Below are 18,062 nucleotides of genomic sequence, written 5' to 3'. Positions count from 1 at the left end.
TTCCATTTCTCTCTCCCTGGCTGCAGGTTGGGAGCTCTGCAGTCGCTGCTGTCTGGCACCTGGGTATCCAGCAGCAAATGACAAAGGTTGAACGTTAGAGCAGAAAAGTGGGTTTGTATCCCGACACCGAGGCCCTGTCGTGGCTCCGACACGGGTGAGCACAGGTACTGACTGCAAACCCAGCAGAGGGCCCTCTCAGGGAGGAGGCAGCCCTCGCCCTCCTCCTCCTCCTCCTTCTCCTCCTCCGCGGGCCGGCCCTTGTGCTCCGCGGGGCCGGTGGGACAGCGCAGCCCCGGCTGCCCCCAGGGTGAGGGGCACAGGGCTGCACCCTCCTGTTCAGACGGCAGGTTCTTTTCCTTCTCCTTTCCTTGCAGCGCACGTCCCCGTGCAGGGCCCCGCGCAGGCTGCGATGTGCCCGACGGCCGCCGCACCGGCCCCGTCCCGGCGATGGCCGCTCAGCCCCAGCCCCGGGCACCGCTGACAGCCCGCGGCGTCCCCGCTGTGTGCGCGCCCGGCAGCCGGCTGTGTGCCCGTGTGGGTGCCCCGGAGAGCACCTGCAGCATCCCCGCGGGCTCGGGGCCGGGGCTGCCCCGCCGGGAGCTGCTGGCATGAGGCTGTTCCTGCTCCTGTCATCGCTCTTCTACGCTGCTACAAGTAAGTGGCTTTGTCATGCATAAGGGGAGACTGCTACAAGTGAGTGGCTTTGTCATGCAAAGCGGGGAGGGAATCGGGCCGTTTGACTCGGGGGCGGGAGGAGATTGTGGAGAACGTTACTGTGGGATTTCAATGGGGCGGGTGGCGCCGGGATGCTGATGCTCCGCCGACAAAGGGCTGTCCTGTGAGGAGGCTTTGTGTGCCTGGGAACACTGCCCTCCCTACTGCTTACTGTCGGCTTTTCTGGTCATCCGCGTTACCCGTAAAGCCGGGGAGAGCTGCAGGTTGCGATCGTGCCTTTGATTCAAGAGGCAGCAGAGCCGACGTTTCGGCCTGGACGGGGAGGGAGCGGTGGACAAACAAGAGGTCGAAAAGCGACGGGTTTTGCTGGAACTTCGGGAGACAGCGGAAAGGCAGGAGCTCTGTGCCAGTTCCTAAAACAGCCTGATCTGTTGTGATGTACTTTGCGGACGGTAACGCAAACTGTGCCCTTCTCGTGAGGAACAGGGGGTTAAACCTTTTTTCTCCTTCCAAACAGTTTTGTGCATCCTTTAGAGTGGTTTGCTGTAGGTGAAGCTCAGCCCACCTCGGCACGGGAAATGCCAGGGCAACTGTGTGCAAAGGGGGTTGCAGCCCTGGGTGGGGGCAGCGGGGAGATGCTCGGGACAGGCGATGCAGCGGCTCCGGCACCTCGCTGGCAGAACCGCCGCCGTTTCTCTGCAGCCAGAGGCAGTGCGGATTCTTGGCGACGCGTGGGCTTCGTTTACAATCCTGGGTGGCCCTCGTAAAAAAGCCGCGTCAGATGCTGAGGTTAATCCCGGCTGCATTCCTCTGGCCGTGCTCCCTGCGGTCACCCCGCGGGGCCGGGGCAGCAGGGTCCCGCCGCACCGTGCCCACCCCGTCCCACCTCTGCTACGAAAGCTCTCTTGGTCTAAAAGGCTGCATCTTCCCAAAATCACCTATGTTCTCAGACTTTTACCTTGCCTGAAACGCATACTTTTCCTCAGATTTGGTTCCTTAGCTTTCCTTTTTCACCTTCTCCTGTCTTGTCCTGGATCGTTGCTGTGATTTCTGTCCTGCCCAACCCCTCGTTTCTCCACCCCTGAGGCCGAAGGGGCTGGAAAGTATCTGTTTGTCTGGGAATCTGGAGTTTGAGCATCATTCCTAAAAAAATAGAAGCTATCTGTGTTTACATATATAAATACATACGTGTATAAACTCTCCTCTCAATATTTACGCAGCTCCGTATGCAGATACGCTCTGCAACAGGAGCCTGGAGGCCCCAGAGAGGTTCCTGTGGCCTTCTGTGGGTCCTACATAATCTCAGACTAAGAAAACAGCCACAAACCTGTATGGCATAACAGTATGCAACAGAGAGCTCCCTGATTAAACTCGGAATGGAGCTAAGATGGGAAAAATTCCCTCTGGAGGGTCTTGAGCTCAGGTCTGAGGGCTGGGGTGAGATCTGTTTCCACTCATAGGATGTGGAGTGGGTAAGGGACATGCTTCCCTTGGTGAGGCTGCAAGAGAGTTAGAGCCTGGGGTCTTGAATTGTCCTCATCCCCCTTGGTTTGTGTTTTCTTACTCTCTCACCACCTGTATCATTGTCATAAGGAGACAGGTTTTTCCTTACAAGCCCAGCCCCTCACCAGCTGCTGCCTGCAAGGGCAGGACCTGATGGCATCTCCAAAATCTCCCTTCTCCTGCCACCACTCCAGCCTCTTTTAGGAGGTTCCTCATTCGACAGATTTACTGTGAAATTCTCTTAAGTGCCCTTACTGGTTGTCTAGGCTTTAAGCCCCTGGGTAGATGTTTATCTCACAGGGATCCTGCAGGGCTGTGCTAACTGCAGCTCCCCAACAGCATGAGCGAGGATGGGGCAGCTGAGGCTGCAGCAGAACCCCATGGACATGCTTCAACACAGGCAAGAAAGCAGCACATTAAACAGATCAGCAACCCTGCTGCTTGGCCGTTTGGCTGGACCCCTGTGTGTGCTCCTCCAGGCTGTCTCCAGGAGTGCTTGGGCAGGAGCTGCCCCTGCATGTAACATGAACCATTGCAGCACGTATGACGTGGGGGGCTGAGGTGAAGGCCCCAACACACATGATCACGGGTGTCCCAAGCAGATAGCAGCTCTCCTTGAACTAGCAGGAGCCCTTGCAGGCACCCATGGGGAGGGAGGTCTCTTGGTGAGGAGCAGCCTCCAGCTTCCTGTGGGCAGCTCCCACTGCAGACCTGAACCAATTTCAACTGGTTTGGCACAAACAGCACTTTATTTAGTTTTCCACACATGCTTTTATTCTTGGGTGTGATCTGCCAATACAAGACATTCTTACTAACCATGATCTACTCTTTAATTGAAGCATTAACACCCAAAATAAATGGCTGGAATTTGGACTGTATTCGCTGCCCCACAGGAGCAGCAGCACTCCCATGGGAGTTTGCACCTTAAAACACATGAGTTTGTTAGAGCTATTGCTTGTTCATGCCTTCTACCAGATCCTACACCTAACAGAGCTTTCCACAGGTCTTTGTTCCCCCCTTGGTGTCCTTGCTGACACCCTCCTGGGCCCCCAGTGACTGTTCTCAGCCCGCTGGCAGAGAGCAGCTCCCTGGGCACCAACCCCACGCCTGGACAGGCCTTTTCCATATGCTGCTGTGGTGCTGGTTTTAGTGTATCAAACCAAACCTTGCAAAATCAATTCCCCTTCCATGTGTGAGGCAAAGTGCTTTTAATTATCTCATGCACCATTAGCCATCAGCCAGCTGGCAGTTGGAGAAACTCCTGAGCGAGGAGCTGGGTCCCCCCTGCAGCCGTGTTCCCCAGTGCCTAACGGCTGCCACTTCCTGATCAAAGCAGCCTGTAGAAACGTTTAGCTGGATCTGAAGCATGCCTCTGCTGTGGATAATTGCAGGATATTAATGAACAGGGCCCTGGAGCTGGCTGGCTGTGATCGCTCTGATGAAAGGGGCTCAGCAAGAGCAGAGCCACACAGACAGCTTTGCACTGGGAACGAGGCTCTGCTTCAGGGACAGGGTGGTCAGTGGTGGCTGGGGAAAAGGGATGGGGGAGCCTGGTTTTTGGGGCCTTCCATTTCCCCACAGTCCTCAGCAGAACTGCCTCTGCTCAGCTCTCCTGGCTCCAAGGCCAGGTTCCTGGTTCATGTTGTCCCTTGGTGCCTCCTCGGTGGTCTCTGGCACCGCCAGCTCAGGCTGGCCCCAGTCTGAGCACAGTCCTCAGGGCACTGGTGTGGCAGTGCCAGTCCTTGGCAGGATCATGGGCATCCCTCCCCCCTGGCCTTGCACTGCCCTGCAGCTCACCAGCACTGGGCACAAAGCAGGATGTGGCCCCAGGAGCCACAAAGATGACAGCAAGGGGTCCAGGGATGGGAGGTACAGCCCCAGCACTGAGCATTCTCTTCCCTGTGCAGAGCCTCCCCTGATGAACTGCCAGCAGCACGGCCACACGTGTCCATTGGGGCAGTTTCCCTGTGGCAACCTCTCAGTCTGCCTGCCCCAGGCCCTGCACTGCAACGGGGAGGAGGACTGCGACAACGGAGCTGACGAGGAGAACTGTGGTGAGCAGCACGTCCCTCGACACCGGGGTTGCCCTCAGGGAGCCACCCACACCCGGGAGCACCAGGGTCTGAGACTGAGTGCAGCAGAGCTGAGCTTCCTCTTCCCCTGGGCTCAGCGTCAGTGTGAGGAATCCTGGATCTGCTGCAGCATCCAGCTGCTTCCCCAGCTCTTGCATTTTCAGGCCCCGCTAGCGCAGTGGCTGTGTGTGCCCCCAGGGAGCAGCTCATGCTCAGGGGTTCCCCAGCGTGGGTGCAGGAAGCCCTCACTGCCCAAGGCTGGGGCAGTCATTTCTGGGCTGTGGTGGGAAGGCAGAAGAGTGGAGGGGCTGGTGTTGTCAGTCAGGACATGCAGGTTCAGAACGTTTTAAACACAAAATGAGTTCCTTCTTTTGTACAATCCATGTGCCATCGTGGAGCTCTTTGCTCAGAGCTGCTTAGCCCAGGACTGTAAAAGAGTCAGACACTGGACAAATTCATACCTGCTGGGAGCTGAGAACTGAGCAGCTCTGAGGCAGCATCTGGCTGAGGAGAGTCTCAAAGCTGGCTGGGTGGGGTGCTAGAAACAGGGGAAAGAAAATGTTGTGACTATTGGAGACTGTGACTGTGGAGAGAGGCCACAGGGCTGGATGAGTTTCTGTTCTGACCTGATACAGCTGTGGGGATGGAGCCCCATCCCAGTTTCCTGTGACCCAGCACCCCGTCCCGAGGCTGCTGGGGTTCTGCTCCACAGCAGTGTGAGTGTGAGGGAGCCAGTGCCTCTGACAGTGGTCCCTTCTCTGCCCTGCAGTGGATGACAGTGGCTGGCTGCAGATCTTGGGCAAGATGCTGGCTGCCAGGAGCGGTAGGATGACGCTGGAAGACGAGGGCGATGCCTGCTGTGAGCCATCCCTCCCCACACCGTGGCTGCCCGCAGCCCACACAGCCCCCATGCCCTTCCCAGCCTCTCCTCTGTGCTGCAGGGCTGGAGCTCGTCCCAGAGCGATGCCGGTGCTGGGGAAGGACTGTGGACTGCACTGAGCAGGGCCTCACCACAGTGCCCTGGGTCTCCTCCAACGTCACCAGGCTGTGAGTAGCAGCGGGTGCAGGAGCAGGGCACATGCTGCCACTCGGCAGGAAAACAAGATTAGAGGGAAGGAAAGAAAATTGCTCCATTTTACTTGTTGTCCATGGATCTAAAGAAGCAGAAGGCCCTTTCTGTGCCAACAGACCCCTCCCTGCTGAGCTCCAGCTGCCCAGCACAGAGCTGGGGGTAGAAGCAGTTTGATCCTGCATGGGGACCAGGGAGCTCTCCCTCACTGCCGAGGGCCACAGGTCAGGACTGTCCCAGTCCAATGGCCTTTCATCTTTTTTCCTTCTCTTTTCCTGCTAGGGACCTGAAGAAAAACAAAATCCATTCTCTGCTGGACAATCAGTTTTCCAGGTACAGGAGCCTGAGGAAGCTGTGAGTATCTCCTCCTTTACTCCACTCTCTGGCATGTTTGTGACGAAAGGCAGGAGCAGTGGATACACAGGTCAGCAGCTGGGGAGGGGCACATGGAGAGGAACAAGTATCTGCACTTGTGGGGACAGCTTTGCTTGGTACAGGGCACTACATTTGTCCAGACAGCACCTTTTTCCAGCCCCTGGAGCCCGTGGTGCCCGTTGCCAGCTGCGGGTGAGCAGGTCAGGGAGCAGCAGCTGCCATGGGCAGCAGCCACCTGCATGCACAGAGCTGCGAGATGCCTCACAAGAGCTGTCCTGCTCAGGAGAGCTCAAAGCCTTTGGTCACTCAGCCTGTCACCTTTCCAGGACGCTGCAGCAGGGGGGTCACATAGAGACCCTGCAGAGGGGAGGGGGCTTTGCCCTCACAGGGGGATGGCAGCTTTGTACCCTGAACCGCGGTGCCCAACAGGCATCTGTACCTTCAGCTTCCTTCTCTTGGGATGGAGAAATTGAGGCAGAGAGGGGAAAACAGACTCTCCAAGCCTTTCCTTGTGACCAGGAGCCTGCTGTGGAGCAGGGGTTGAGCCTGGACCCCCCACTAAGCGCTGCCAGGACCTGCTGGTGTCCTGCAGATGTGGGTGCATCCCACGGAGCCCGAGGTTCCCTCAGCACACGTTGCTGCTTCAGCCTCCTTTCTGGTAGGGCTTTTCTGTTTTAATAGGTTTCTGCAAAACAACAGGATCCATCTGGTCTCACCCAAAGCCTTTGCTGGACTTTCTCAGCTTAAAATGTTGTGAGTGAAGGCATCTGTGATACGGGGCTCTGTGGGGGGGAGCCCTGGGACCCACACAGCCCTCAGGCCCTCGTGGCCTGAAGGCTCAGAGCACAGCCAGCTCCATGCCCTGTGTTCAAGCCTCCTCCCTTGCACATTTAGGAGGTGGTATCTGGCACTTTAAGCTGGAGTTGCATGTATTTTGGGTGAATACAGGGCAGAGAAGAGGAATTTCTCCTCCTACAAACACACCTCTTCCATCTCCACTATCCAACCTGAGCTGGGACCCTGCCTTGGAGCATGAGGGGAGCTGATACTGGGGCCCCTAAAGCCAGGGACCATGGGCAGCTCAGGATGAACAGCTTTAGCAGCAGCAGGTTTGACTATCAGTGGTGCCTGAGGATCACTCTCCTCTGCTTGGGTTCCAGGTTCCTGAGCCACAACAGGATCAGGCAGCTGCAGCCTGGGGTGTTTGAGGACCTGCATCGCCTGGAGTGGCTGTGAGCTCCTTCCCTGCTCCCAGGAAATGTGACTGATCCTGGCTCTTCCTGGGATTTACCGACTTGGATCTCTCAGGAGGGGGCAGAGTGGGCACTGTGGCTTCGGGTGTCAGTGGGCACTGCCCCCAGCCTGCTCCTCTCTGACTTGCCATGGGACCAGCTCAGTTATTCCTTAAATCAAAGGAAGACAGAGGACGAGCAGCTCACAGAGGGTGGTCTGTGCTGCAAACAAGCCAGAGGACTTTTGAGAAGCCAAGCACGACCCTGAATTCCCTAAATGGTTCCTAATTTATCTTTATTTCACAGCAGAAGAGAGGAAAAATCCAACAGACCCAAGCATGAAGTAGTCCAGACGCCGCAGCTAGACCTATGGCCTCAGCCAGGGCTGCCTGGGCAGGATTCAAAGGGGGGAATGGGCTGCAGTGGGGATGGACCCCCGGGGATGGGTGTCCAGGGAAGTTTGCCAGGGAGAAGTGACAGAGCCCCATCCTGGGTGGGCAGCACAGGGGCCAAACAAGGGGCTTCCCCTAATGAGAGAGTCATGCTGCCTCTGTGCCCTTACGGGTCCCCTGCTCTTACCTCTCCCCTTCTCCTTCCAGGATGCTGGACAATAACAGAATTGTCCAGATTGTCCCTTCCACGTTTGCAGGGCTGAAGTCGGTGTATTTCCTGTAAGTGGGGGTGAGAGCAGCCCTCCCTTGGGGTTTGGGGGGACTCTGCTGGGGGGAGTTTGGAGAGCCCTGGCTGCCTGGTACCTTCTGCAGCCCTTCTGGCACCTTCTAGCCTTTTTGGGGGGACATGTAAAGGATGCTCTGTCTTCCTCACCTTCCCCAGGGCATGAGGGGTAACGGCTGTGGGAGCTCTGGGGCAGCTGCACGGCCAGCCCTGGGTGCTCACACCACAGTGTGGGCAGGGCAGACGTCCCCAGGAGAAGCCCCAGCCCACAGAAAGCCCTGGTGAAGCATGATGGGCTGGAGCCGGGCATAGGTTGTGTCCTGGGCAGACGTATGGCGCCGTTACCCTGTTGGAACTTATTCCCTCTCAACCAGGTACCTGCTGAACAACTCTGTGTCTCAGATACCCAACGGCTCCCTGTGCCTGGAGATGCCGAAGCTCAGCTGGCTGTGAGTCCCTGCAGGGTGGGCAGGGGCTGCTGCAGCCTCCCAGGGCAGAGATGGGGCAGAAAGGGCTGAGAGCATCCTGCTGGGGCCAGGGCAAAAGCAGGAGGGGAAGGATAACGCTGGGCAGCCCCCAAACACGGTGGGGATGTGGGGGTGAGCGTGGGGAAGTGTCAGTGCCGGTTGCCTTTCTGCAGGGAGCTGGAAGGGAACAGGATTGAGGTGCTGCACAGTGCTGGCTTCCAGGAGTGCCGCGACTTCACGGTGCTGTGAGTACCTGTGGCCTGGCTGCAGCCTCCTCCTGCTGCTGCAGCCTCCTCCTGCTGCTGCAGCCCCCGTCCCACCGCGGGCACACGGAGGGAGGAGGGGGTCAGCCAAGCATGCCACTGGACTCCCTATTTCCCGCAGTCCTGGCACAGATGAGGTGCTGCTGCCTCATCCATCCCCCAGCGCCCCAGCACCCCCATCCTGCCCAGCAGCACCACGGGGCACATCAGCACGGCTGCCCCTGGCAGGGGCTGAGCTCAGCTCCACAGAGGAGCACCAGCCTTGGAACGGGCATCCAGGGGCCTCCCATTGCCCTCAGGCTGTCCATATCACATCACCCCAGCATGGTGGGGGCTGGAAGGGCCCTGCAGAGCTGCCCCAGCCCCTGCTAGTGCAGGTTCCCCTCACTCAGGGGGCACAGGAACGTGTCCAGGTGGGTTTGGGAACCTCCTGAGGAGGAGCCTCCACAACCTCCCTGGGCAGCCTGGGCCAGGGCTCCCTCACCTCAGCAGTGTTTTTCCTTAAGTGGCAGCTTTTGTCCATCACCCCTAGTCCATGCTGCAGGGCTCTGCTCCAGCTGCTCTGCAACCACAGAGCAGCAGCCTGGGTTTTTACGTCTGAGCCCTTCAAGCAGCTCTGCTCCTCCTCTGCCATCTGACGGGTTCTTCCCTGAGCTGTGAGCTGGTGCAAGGTGGAGTTTGGCACCTGCCAGCGGGCTCTGGCTTAGCCCTTCCCCACAGCAGCTGCTGGAGGTGATGGCTGTGGCTCTGTGTGTTTGGGAGGGACACAGCAGAGCCCCATGAGCACCCACAGCTGCTCATGGCCAGTCCCGAGGCCAGGTGATGCTCCCAAAGGGTGCGTGGGCTGTGCCATACCTGGAGCTGTGCTGTACTCGGGGCTGTGCCATACCCTTGTGCTCTGTCCCGCTCCTTCTCCTGCAGGATCCTGCGCAGCAACAAGCTCAGGTGGATCCAAGATGGGACGTTTTCCAGGCTGCACAGGCTGGTGGAGCTGTAAGTTTCCAGCCATCGCCTGCCCTGATCCGCTGGCTCCCACAGGCAGGGGCTGTGCTTGGGGCAGGAGGGGGGACCCTGCTTGGTGCCCTCAACCACTCCTCAAATGCTGTTCCCCTTCACACAGCGACCTGTCATCCAACAGACTGGAGCACCTCCCTTCCTCTCTCTTTAACGGCCTGGCTGAGCTGCAGCAGCTGTGAGTACTGGGTCTATGATGCCCCTGCCCTCCTGCATCCCTTCAGGCAGATGTCCTGCAGGCACCAGAGCCGTGGAGGCCCCAGCAGGATGGGACCCCTCCATGGGTGTCCTCAGAGCACTGTGCCCTCACAGACCTGCTCTGGGGCTGAGGAACCGTCCTGGGGATGTGGACAGTGCTGGGAAAAGCCATGGAATGACTCCCCTTTGCCTTGCTTCTGACTCCTCTGATGACTTCCAGGTGGGAAAAAATACTGAAGGCTCCTCTCTTTTCAGGAACATTTCATACAACCCCTTGCAAGAGCTCCAACCCGGCCAGTTTGAGAGCCTGCCCCAGCTCCAGTCGCTGTGAGTCCCCCAACCCGACCCCCCAGCGCTGCCCCAAACCCAGCCCAGGGCCACTCACCGCAGCTTCCTCTGGCAGGAGCTTGGAGGGGCTGGAGATCCCCAACATCCACAACCTGACCTTCCAGAAGCTGACCAACCTCTCCCACATGTGAGTGAGGGGAGTGAGCAGCTGCTGCTGCCCGGTGCACAGGGAGGGAAAGGGGTTGGTTCCTGTCCCTGGGAGCAAGTTATTGCAGCCCACTGGAGCCCCCCAGCACAATGATACTGTCTGAATGCCCCAGGGAGGGAGGGTCTGTCCTGGCTGGGGCTCGCTGATGGCAAGGGCAGAATTTGGCCCTGTGAAGGGGCAGCTTGCAGAGCCACAGGGCCTGTCTGGACCCCCCATGCAGGGGGGGCAGCATGGGCAGGGGCAGCCTGGCCAGGCAGAGTGTGCAGGAGCAGGGCATGCAGGGGCAGCCTGGCCAGGGGGAGCATGTGCAGGGGCAGCGTGTGCAGGGGCAGTGGGACAGCTCAGCCGCTGCCAGCACTTCGGCTTCAGCTTCTCTTTGGGAGGAGGAGGGAAAAAAAAGCATTCACTTTCTCCAGATGCACATTTCAAAGGACCTGTAATGAAAGACAACTGCACATCTTCCCTCCCATAATTGGTCGTTTTGCACCATAAATATGGTACATTTTCTACCTGACTTGCTAATAAGCAATGATTCTCTCTCCTTTTATCTATAATTAAGCAGCAATGAGCCTCATATTGCAGGTTTGCAGTCATTTTCTGACGCAGCCTTTTGCTGAGCTTTTGGGGGTTGGCTTTTACAGGACTTGAAAAGATTAATCCGAAATAAGATGCAGGGGGGAAATGCGAATCCCTGTTAGTGGCCTTGAAGGATTTGAATAAGGGATTTGGGTTTTAAACATTAGTGAGAATCGAGGGTTGGAGGAAACACCCTCGTGTTTATCAGCTGGCAGTGCAGAAGAGCAGCAGATCTCAGAGCATGGCTGTGGTACACAGTCCAAGAGTACAGGAGTGCCTCCTGCCAGTTTTGCAAAGGCTTTGGGGTGTTGCCTATTGAGTGTCCAAATCAGCTCAGTTCTGCAAACAGGGAGCCCCTGGCTGAGCTCTGCCCTGCAGACCCTGGGGGCTGCCCCAGGGAGGGCTGTGTGCTGACAGCCCCTGTCCCATTGCACCCTGCCTGGCTGCTGCCGCCTTCCCTGCGACCTGACTCCTCACCTCCCTTCTCCTCTAGGCTCTTGGCTAATAAGGAGAGGTGGGAGCTCCTAGACAGGGAAAAACGTGGGTGAGAGGCTGGAGAGACCTGGTGGGCAGCAGAGTGTGGGGCAGGGGAGCTGTGCCCCTCGCACCATGCTTGGGGCTAGTCCCAGTGGCAGTCGGGAACCCTCCCTCCCCTCTCCCCCAGCTACTTCAAGAGGTTCCAGTACTGCAGCCACGTGCCCCATGTGCGCAGCTGCAAGCCCAACACCGACGGCATCTCCTCCCTCGAGCACCTCCTGGCCAACGTCGTCCTGCGCATCTGCGTCTGGGTGATCGCCTGCCTCACCTGCTTCGGCAACCTCCTGGTCGTGTGCATGCGCTCGCTGCTGGGCACAGAGAACAGCCAGCACGCCATGGCCATCCAGGCCCTCTGCTGTGAGCCCGCCCAGGGGCAGGGATGGGGGGCAGCAGGGGGCAGAGGGAGCTGGGGGCTCAGCTGCTGCCATCCTTCCCTTTGCACCGATGTAGATGGGTTTCTAGGCATCCCTCGGTGCTTGGGGCACCTCAGGCCCTGCTCACAAACACCAGCACACAGCTCTTGTGTGGATTTACTCCTTTATCTTGGTGTTATTTATGTACTGGGGTTTATATGTTTAAGTTGCAAGATATAAATCTAAGCATTGATATCTGTATGTAGATCTCTCCATCTGCACTCAGGAGGCCCAAGGGATGCCCAGGGCTTCACAGCAGCTCAGCCTTGGCTTTATGGCCGTGGCATTAGTGCCCACTGGTGCTTTGTTCTCACTGTCCCACCTCCATGCCCAGGTGCAGACGGCCTGATGGGCATCTACCTCTTCATCATCGGTGCCTTCGACCTCAAGTACTCGGGCGAGTACAAGCAGCACGCGCAGGGCTGGATGGGCAGCGTGCCGTGCCAGCTGGCAGGCAGCCTGGCCCTGCTCTCCTCAGAGGTGTCAGTGCTGCTGCTCACCTACATCACCCTGGAGAAATACTTCTCCATCGTGTTCCCGTTCAGGCACCGCGGCAGCAGCCGCAAGCAGACTGTGGCGGTCCTGGTAGCCATCTGGCTCCTGGGCTTCTCCCTCAGCATCATCCCCCTGTGCTGGAAGGAGGCCTTTGGGAACTACTACGGGAGGAACGGGGTGTGCTTCCCGCTGCAGTCCGACCTGGGCGAGCGGCCCGGTGCCCGGGGCTACTCTGCCACCATCTACCTGGGTAAGGCTGACTCGGGACCTGGGGGTGGTCAGGGCAGGATGAGCTTCCCTGGGGGGAGTGGGGCTCGAGCCCCCCGTCTCCTCCAGAGTGCCATGAGCCCACACTGCTGATGGGATGAGGGTTCCTGTTGCAGCCTGGAGCTGGCCGTGGGCACAGGCACCGCTGGGCTAAGGCTGGACTCAGCACGATGTCTCTGCCCCCTCTAGTGCTAAAAGCCGGAGTTGTCCCGCTGCCGCCGGCCATGCGAGTTTTGCACTTGGGAGATGCTCAGAGCAATGTTTCCTCCTCTCCAGGCTTGAACCTCGCAGCCTTCATCACCATCGTTTTCGCCTACTCGGGTATGTTCTACTCCATCCGTGTGAGCGCGTCCCGCACGGCCGCCAGCGGCGTCTGCTCCTGCCACGTCGCCATCGCCAAGCGCTTCTTCTTCATCGTCTTCACCGATGCTCTCTGCTGGATACCCATCTTCCTCCTCAAGCTGCTCTCTCTGCTGCAGGTGGAAATCCCAGGTGAAGCCCTGTTCCCCACAAGGCCCCGAAGCAGAGCCCAGCCCGGCTCCTGCCCATGAGTCCCAGGGCTGGGGAACTGCTGAGTTTGGAGCTCTCCTTCCCCACACACTGAGTGCCAGGGGAGGTGGGTGGCAGTTCCCTGGGCCTCTGCCTCTCCTGGGGAGCAGCAGCCATGGCCCTGCTCTGGGAAGCCACAACAGCATCACTCCCTTGGCTGCATGGGTGGGCTACCCTGGGCTACCCCGGGCAGGGGGACAGCCTCCCTCACCTGCCTAACATCACATCGTTGTTGGCACAGGCACCGTCACCTCTTGGGTGGTCATCTTTATCCTGCCCATCAACAGCGCCCTGAACCCCATCCTCTACACCATCACCACTGCCTCCTTCCAGGAGAAGCTGAAGGGCTGCTTGCGGGGGCAGCAGCCGGAGCAGCGCGAGTCCGGACGGAGCTTCACGCTGGTGACGCTGCACAGCGAAAGCGCCTGACCCGGTGGCACGGGGGGGCTCCAGCCACGGCCCCAGCCCCCAGGCACAGCCCCAGCCCTGCTCCACCCACCACAGCCCCTCCTGCCTCCCAGAGCCGCTGCTCACGAAGGTCTGGTCACCAGCCAGCAGGTATCGTTAGTACTTTATTAATTACACGGATGGGAAGAGCAGCCCCGATCCCAGTCAAACCATCTGCTGCAGTGGCCTGTGACACGAGCCAGAGTCCCTGAAATAGCAAATGCACGTCTTTCCAGCCAGCACCACGCGGTGCTGAGCTCGGCACCACGGTTATATATTAATATTCCAACTGTACAAGTATTTATAGATAGAAAAAACAAACGTTTCTGACAAACATGAGGAGGAACATCACTCCCCACTGTTGGTTCTATTTTTATATATATATATTAAAAATATATATATAAAACCACGGAGGACAGGCTGAGCTGCCTGGGGTGTCTGCCACGGCCAGGGCAGGACTGGTGCTGGGTCATGGCTGGTGTGCTGGGTCCCTCCCAGCCGCGGGAAGGAACCACATCAGCTCCCAGGGAGGGCGGGAGGCAGGGGAAGGGGAAGGGATGTCTCTGCAGGGAGGGGCACGAGTTCTGCCCAAAGAGGGGTGAATGGGGTGAAGCCAAGACACTCCCTGCCACCCCCCATACTGCTGAGGCCACAAACAGTGGGCGCATGCTTGTCTCAGCCTGGGCTACCTGGCATCCAGTCAACCCCTTGTTAGCTGTGCCCACGCTGCCCTGTCCCTGAGGGCTGCCCCCGAGGCTGCTGTGCCCTCCCCTCTGCCAGGCACTGCAGAAGGAGCCCCGGTGGTAGCACGGACCTTCCTCCCTCCCACGGGCAGCTCCTCATAACCACTCCAGGGGGACGTTGCCGCTTCCCAGCCTGCAGCCAACTACCCAGGCAGCTGCTCAGGGGCTCTTGGCTTGTTGTGCCCCCTCCCAATGACAAGCAGGCTGGTCTAGGGGTGGGCTGGGCTTAGGACACTGTCCATCCACCCCTCTTGAACCCTGGTGCACAAAAGAAGGCTTCTATGGAGTCAGAGCAAGGCACAGACTAAAGGGCTTTTTCCTCTCCTATGAAATTCAGCACCAAAGGTGCATCAGGCTCCTCCTGCCACTGCCCAAGGGACACCTGGGTATCTGCACCTACTCTCCTTCCCCGAGAACAGCAGCCTCTTCCACCCCCACAGTGACTCCCTGGCTGTCCCCAGGAGTGACACCACACACACGATTCCCCCTCACTGCCCACCCTTCACTTCCCACCACAGCCCTGCGACCTACGGACGTGGCCTCTGCTCCCCGCTTGCTCCACACACCTCTGCCCCCACAGCACGGGGACAGGGGTTAAGCCCAGGCCTGCTGCTGCCCTGCCTGCTCTGCCCAGGGGCTCCCCACAGCCCCTCTGCTCCCACCCCTCCTGCAGAGACCACAGGCTGCACAGCTTCACCTCTGCAGCCATCCTGCTGCTGGAGCACGGGGCAGCTGAAGCAGCAGCCAGGACAGTGGGTCAGGGCAGCCCTGGCCCAGGGCAAAGGGACACTCATAGATCTGCGCCTGTGAGCGGGGCAGCCTCGGCCTCCTTCTCCTCAGCTGCTGTCTGTGGCCCCCTGGGATCCCCAGCCTGGACCTGCCAGCAAATCCACAGCACAGAGCATCCTCCTGCTGCCTCAGATCTTCGTCTCTGGGCCGTTGGGACTCAGGGCTGGGAAAGAGTCTCGAATCCTCGCCAGCTCCATGGCACAGAGGTGGCCAAAGACCTTGTTGTACCACTCAGGTGAGCGGCCCCTGGAGAAGGGAAGAAGGAGGAGGGTGAGGGGGCAGAGGAGAGCCCAGTGAGCAGCAGGAGCAGCTCAGGGATGGGCACTCAGCGTCCCCTCAGCTGCAGCTGCCATGGACGATGCCGCAATGAATGAGCCCTGCCTGGCACAAAACAGAACCTGCCATCCCCAGGGCCACGGAGGATGCACCAGCACTGCAGGACTGAGCTGGTGCCACCTTTCCCAGTAACACTCTGGCAGCTAAACTCTGGCCCCAAACCAGATCCCCTTCCCTCTAGGCACAGAGGTACCACCCTGCACAAGCTGCACCCCTGCCCATGCTGCCAGGCCCAGCATCCCCCTCACCCTGCTGCTCCCCACCTCCCCTGTGGCTGCTGCAGAGGGGCCAGCAGCTCCTGCATCCCCCTCACCCTGCTGCTCCCCTCCCCTGCAGCAGCAGCCAGGGCCCGTTACCTGAGGTCAGCTCTGCAGATGTGGGTGACCCTGGAGCGGCCCATGGTGCTGGGCTCCATGAGGTACTGGGAGGTCAGCACAATGGCCTTGACCCCCCCCTGCACCGGCAGCTTGTCGTGCTCCACCGAGAGGGAGATGAGCAGGCAGGTGCCCCGCGGCAAGTCCCTGCGCCAGTGCCTGCGGGACACAGCAGCCCCTCAGCTCCTGCCCACGGGCAGCCCCTGCCCCCACCTCGGGGTCTGCAGGGGGCTGCGCAGCCTGGGAGGAGCAGCCAGGGCTGGGACAGATGGGACCCACCACCCCAGGACCAGCCCCCCGGCCCCTCTTGGCCTCACCGGAGCACGACGCAGTCCCTGCGTGGGTGGGGCGCCATGCTGTCCGTCACATAGTGGTACACCTCCATGTCCTTGTCCAGGGCCTCCACCACTGTGCTCTGCAGCAGGTCCTCGTCCCAGAGGTGACGCTCCCGGAGCACCCTGTGCAGCACTGTGGCAGGAGGAGCTTCCACGTCCGTGGAGACCTTCCACAAGCGCAGCGGGTGCCCGTCCCCTACCTGTGGGGCCACAGGCAGGGTCAGGTGTGCTGTCCCCTGGGACTCCCCAGCACCCACCTCAGCAGCCACAGAGCAGCACAGGTACAGCTTTGGGCTGGGCTGGGCTGGAGAGCACAGGCAGACAGCTCCTCTGACAACGACAACATGGTGGGTGCTCCCCTGGGCACCCTCCAGCCCTGATCTGGCCATCCCAGGACAGGGGCTGCTGATCCCTCCCTCCTCACCAAGGGGAACAAGCACAATGGTGGCTGGGAGCCCATGGCTCCTGGGGGTCACCCCACTCCACTCCCCACAGCAGCACTTACCTTCTTGCAGGAGAGCTCTGTGTTTGCAGGCCCTGGGGTGCTCAGCCACCCTTTGAATTTCTCTGATGACTCTCTGAGGAGGTTCTGGACACTCTGCTCAAAGTAGGAGCGTAAATCCTTACTTTCCCCCTGACGGATGAAGTCAGCCAGGGGATGGGGGTAAGCATCTGCTGCCATATAGGAGTTGCTCAGCTGGAGCAAGATGTCGTGGGAGACCTACAAGCCAAGAGCAGGAGGCACTTCAGAAAGCCAGAGAGATCCTCTGGGCACTTTGTGAAAAACATTAACATCCCACCAAGGAGTGGGGAGGATGGACACAGCTTCCCAGGGCAAACACCCCGCAGCTTGGCACCCCCACCAAGATGCAGCCGGGCCTGGCCCAGCACCTGCAGGATGGGTGCCCTGACCTCAGCCCATGCTGACCAGCAGGACCAGCCCCCACCAGCACAGCCACATCCCCCACTGGCAGCACCCCAGGAGGGCAGCAGCAAGCTGGGCACGCTGCAGCCACCCACCTGGAACAGCTTCTTGCAGTCAGTGATCATGTGGGACAGCCCCTGTGTTGCAGCCATGTTCTCGTTGAGGTCCTTCTGGTCAGGCTTCCCCATAGTGCCCCTCTTGTGTATCACCCTGTGGGAAGCAGGTGGGTCTGAGACTGAGGGGGCGTCCTGCCCTCTCCCAGCCCCACTGGGACCCCAGTTTGCTGAGCAGAGCACTGGGGGCTGTGTCAGAGCACACCCCTTCCCCCCATGCCTCACCCCCTGCGCTGGCTGCTCCTGGGACGACAGGGAAGGGCGGTGGGGATGGGGGGCTGCAGGAAGGCCAGGGAGGCCAGAGCCAGCCCAGCCCTTACCTGGGTGAGGTGCTTTCCTTCTTGGAGACATTGAGGTGGAAGATGGAGGGGGCCAGGCACACGGCCAGGTTCCCGGCCGTCATCTGGTTCTCCTCGGCAGAGGCGATGTCGCTCAGGAAGTAGAGGAGGGTCTGCAGCACCTCCCGGTTCTCATCAGGCATGAGGATAACGGCAGCCTGCACCGCCTGCAGCCGCTGCTCCTTGGACACGACTGCGGGCACAGGCTGGCGCTCAGGGGCAGCCCCAACACCACAGCTCACACAGACACCATCCTCCCTGCCCACACCTGGCGGCACCAACAACCCAGGGGCACCAACAGCCCGGGGGCACCAACAGCCCGGGGGCACCAGCCCCAGCCCAGGGGCACCAACAGCCCAGAGGCATCAACAGCCCAGGGGCACCAGCCCCAGCCCAGGGGTACCAACAGCCCGAGGGCACCAACAGCCCGGGAGCACGGGCCCCAGCCCAGCACTCACACTGGTAGATCTGCAGGAAGGTGTCCGTGAGCTTGCTGGTGAAGATGGGCTCCGGCAGGTCGCGGAAGTACTGCTTGAGCAGGTCAGCCACGTCGTACGCTGACTGCCCCACGTAGCTGACGTTGTCGGGGCTGGTCTCATTCATGTGCCGCAGCGCCTGGATCCGCGACTTCACCCCTGACTTGCGGAAGATGCCGACCTGCCGGGAACAGAGGGGTTGGTGCTGGAGCACGGGGCCAGCACGCTCCCATGGGGCAGGCCAGGAAGCCCCTTCCCCAAAGGCCTCAATCCCCAGCCTCCCAGAGGAGAACTTTGCTTCTTTCTGTGG

At 59.8% G+C, this 18,062-nt stretch overlaps 2 protein-coding genes across 6 annotated transcripts in view; one reads left to right on the top strand and one right to left on the bottom strand.

The window, feature by feature from the left end:
* The first annotated feature begins 608 nt into the window (after positions 1 to 608).
* LOC104559838 (relaxin receptor 1) lies at positions 609 to 13,305 on the top strand. The gene is made up of 18 exons (XM_062006995.1): positions 609 to 654; positions 4,086 to 4,232; positions 5,020 to 5,109; positions 5,192 to 5,297; positions 5,602 to 5,673; positions 6,376 to 6,447; positions 6,855 to 6,926; positions 7,526 to 7,597; positions 7,976 to 8,050; positions 8,242 to 8,313; positions 9,253 to 9,324; positions 9,452 to 9,523; positions 9,799 to 9,870; positions 9,947 to 10,018; positions 11,280 to 11,509; positions 11,900 to 12,310; positions 12,604 to 12,819; positions 13,118 to 13,305. Exons 1-18 carry the CDS (start codon positions 609 to 611, stop codon positions 13,303 to 13,305), a joined length of 2,157 nt encoding a protein of 718 aa, XP_061862979.1.
* Positions 13,306 to 13,435: 130 nt separating this feature from the next.
* STARD8 (StAR related lipid transfer domain containing 8) overlaps positions 13,436 to 18,062 on the bottom strand; it is a 62,152-nt gene continuing 57,525 nt past the window's right edge. For all 5 annotated transcript variants that reach the window (XM_062006294.1, XM_062006298.1, XM_062006296.1 and 2 more), the window contains 7 exons: positions 17,735 to 17,933; positions 17,259 to 17,469; positions 16,921 to 17,035; positions 16,406 to 16,621; positions 15,883 to 16,100; positions 15,548 to 15,724; positions 13,436 to 15,101 (listed from right to left, as the gene is read on the bottom strand). In XM_062006294.1, the coding sequence (XP_061862278.1) occupies positions 14,984 to 15,101; positions 15,548 to 15,724; positions 15,883 to 16,100; positions 16,406 to 16,621; positions 16,921 to 17,035; positions 17,259 to 17,469; positions 17,735 to 17,933 (1,254 nt within the window). In that variant the 3' untranslated portion in view covers positions 13,436 to 14,983. The remainder of the gene's footprint in view (positions 15,102 to 15,547; positions 15,725 to 15,882; positions 16,101 to 16,405; positions 16,622 to 16,920; positions 17,036 to 17,258; positions 17,470 to 17,734; positions 17,934 to 18,062) is intronic.

Source organism: Colius striatus, chromosome 13 (assembly GCF_028858725.1).
Source record: "Colius striatus isolate bColStr4 chromosome 13, bColStr4.1.hap1, whole genome shotgun sequence".
NCBI lineage: Eukaryota > Metazoa > Chordata > Aves > Coliiformes > Coliidae > Colius > Colius striatus.
This window is presented reverse-complemented; position numbering and strand designations above follow the sequence as displayed.

What these genes read in the sequence shown, in the direction of transcription:
- LOC104559838 (XM_062006995.1), top strand. Translation starts at nt 609, where the DNA reads ATGAGGCTGTTCCTGCTCCTGTCATCGCTCTTCTACGCTGCTACAA. An exon ending in AGACGAGGGCGATGCCTGCT is followed by an intron (nt 5,110 to 5,191) that starts GTGAGCCATCCC and finishes TCTGTGCTGCAG; the next exon opens with GGCTGGAGCTCGTCCCAGAG. An exon ending in GCTGCAGGTGGAAATCCCAG is followed by an intron (nt 12,820 to 13,117) that starts GTGAAGCCCTGT and finishes TTGTTGGCACAG; the next exon opens with GCACCGTCACCTCTTGGGTG.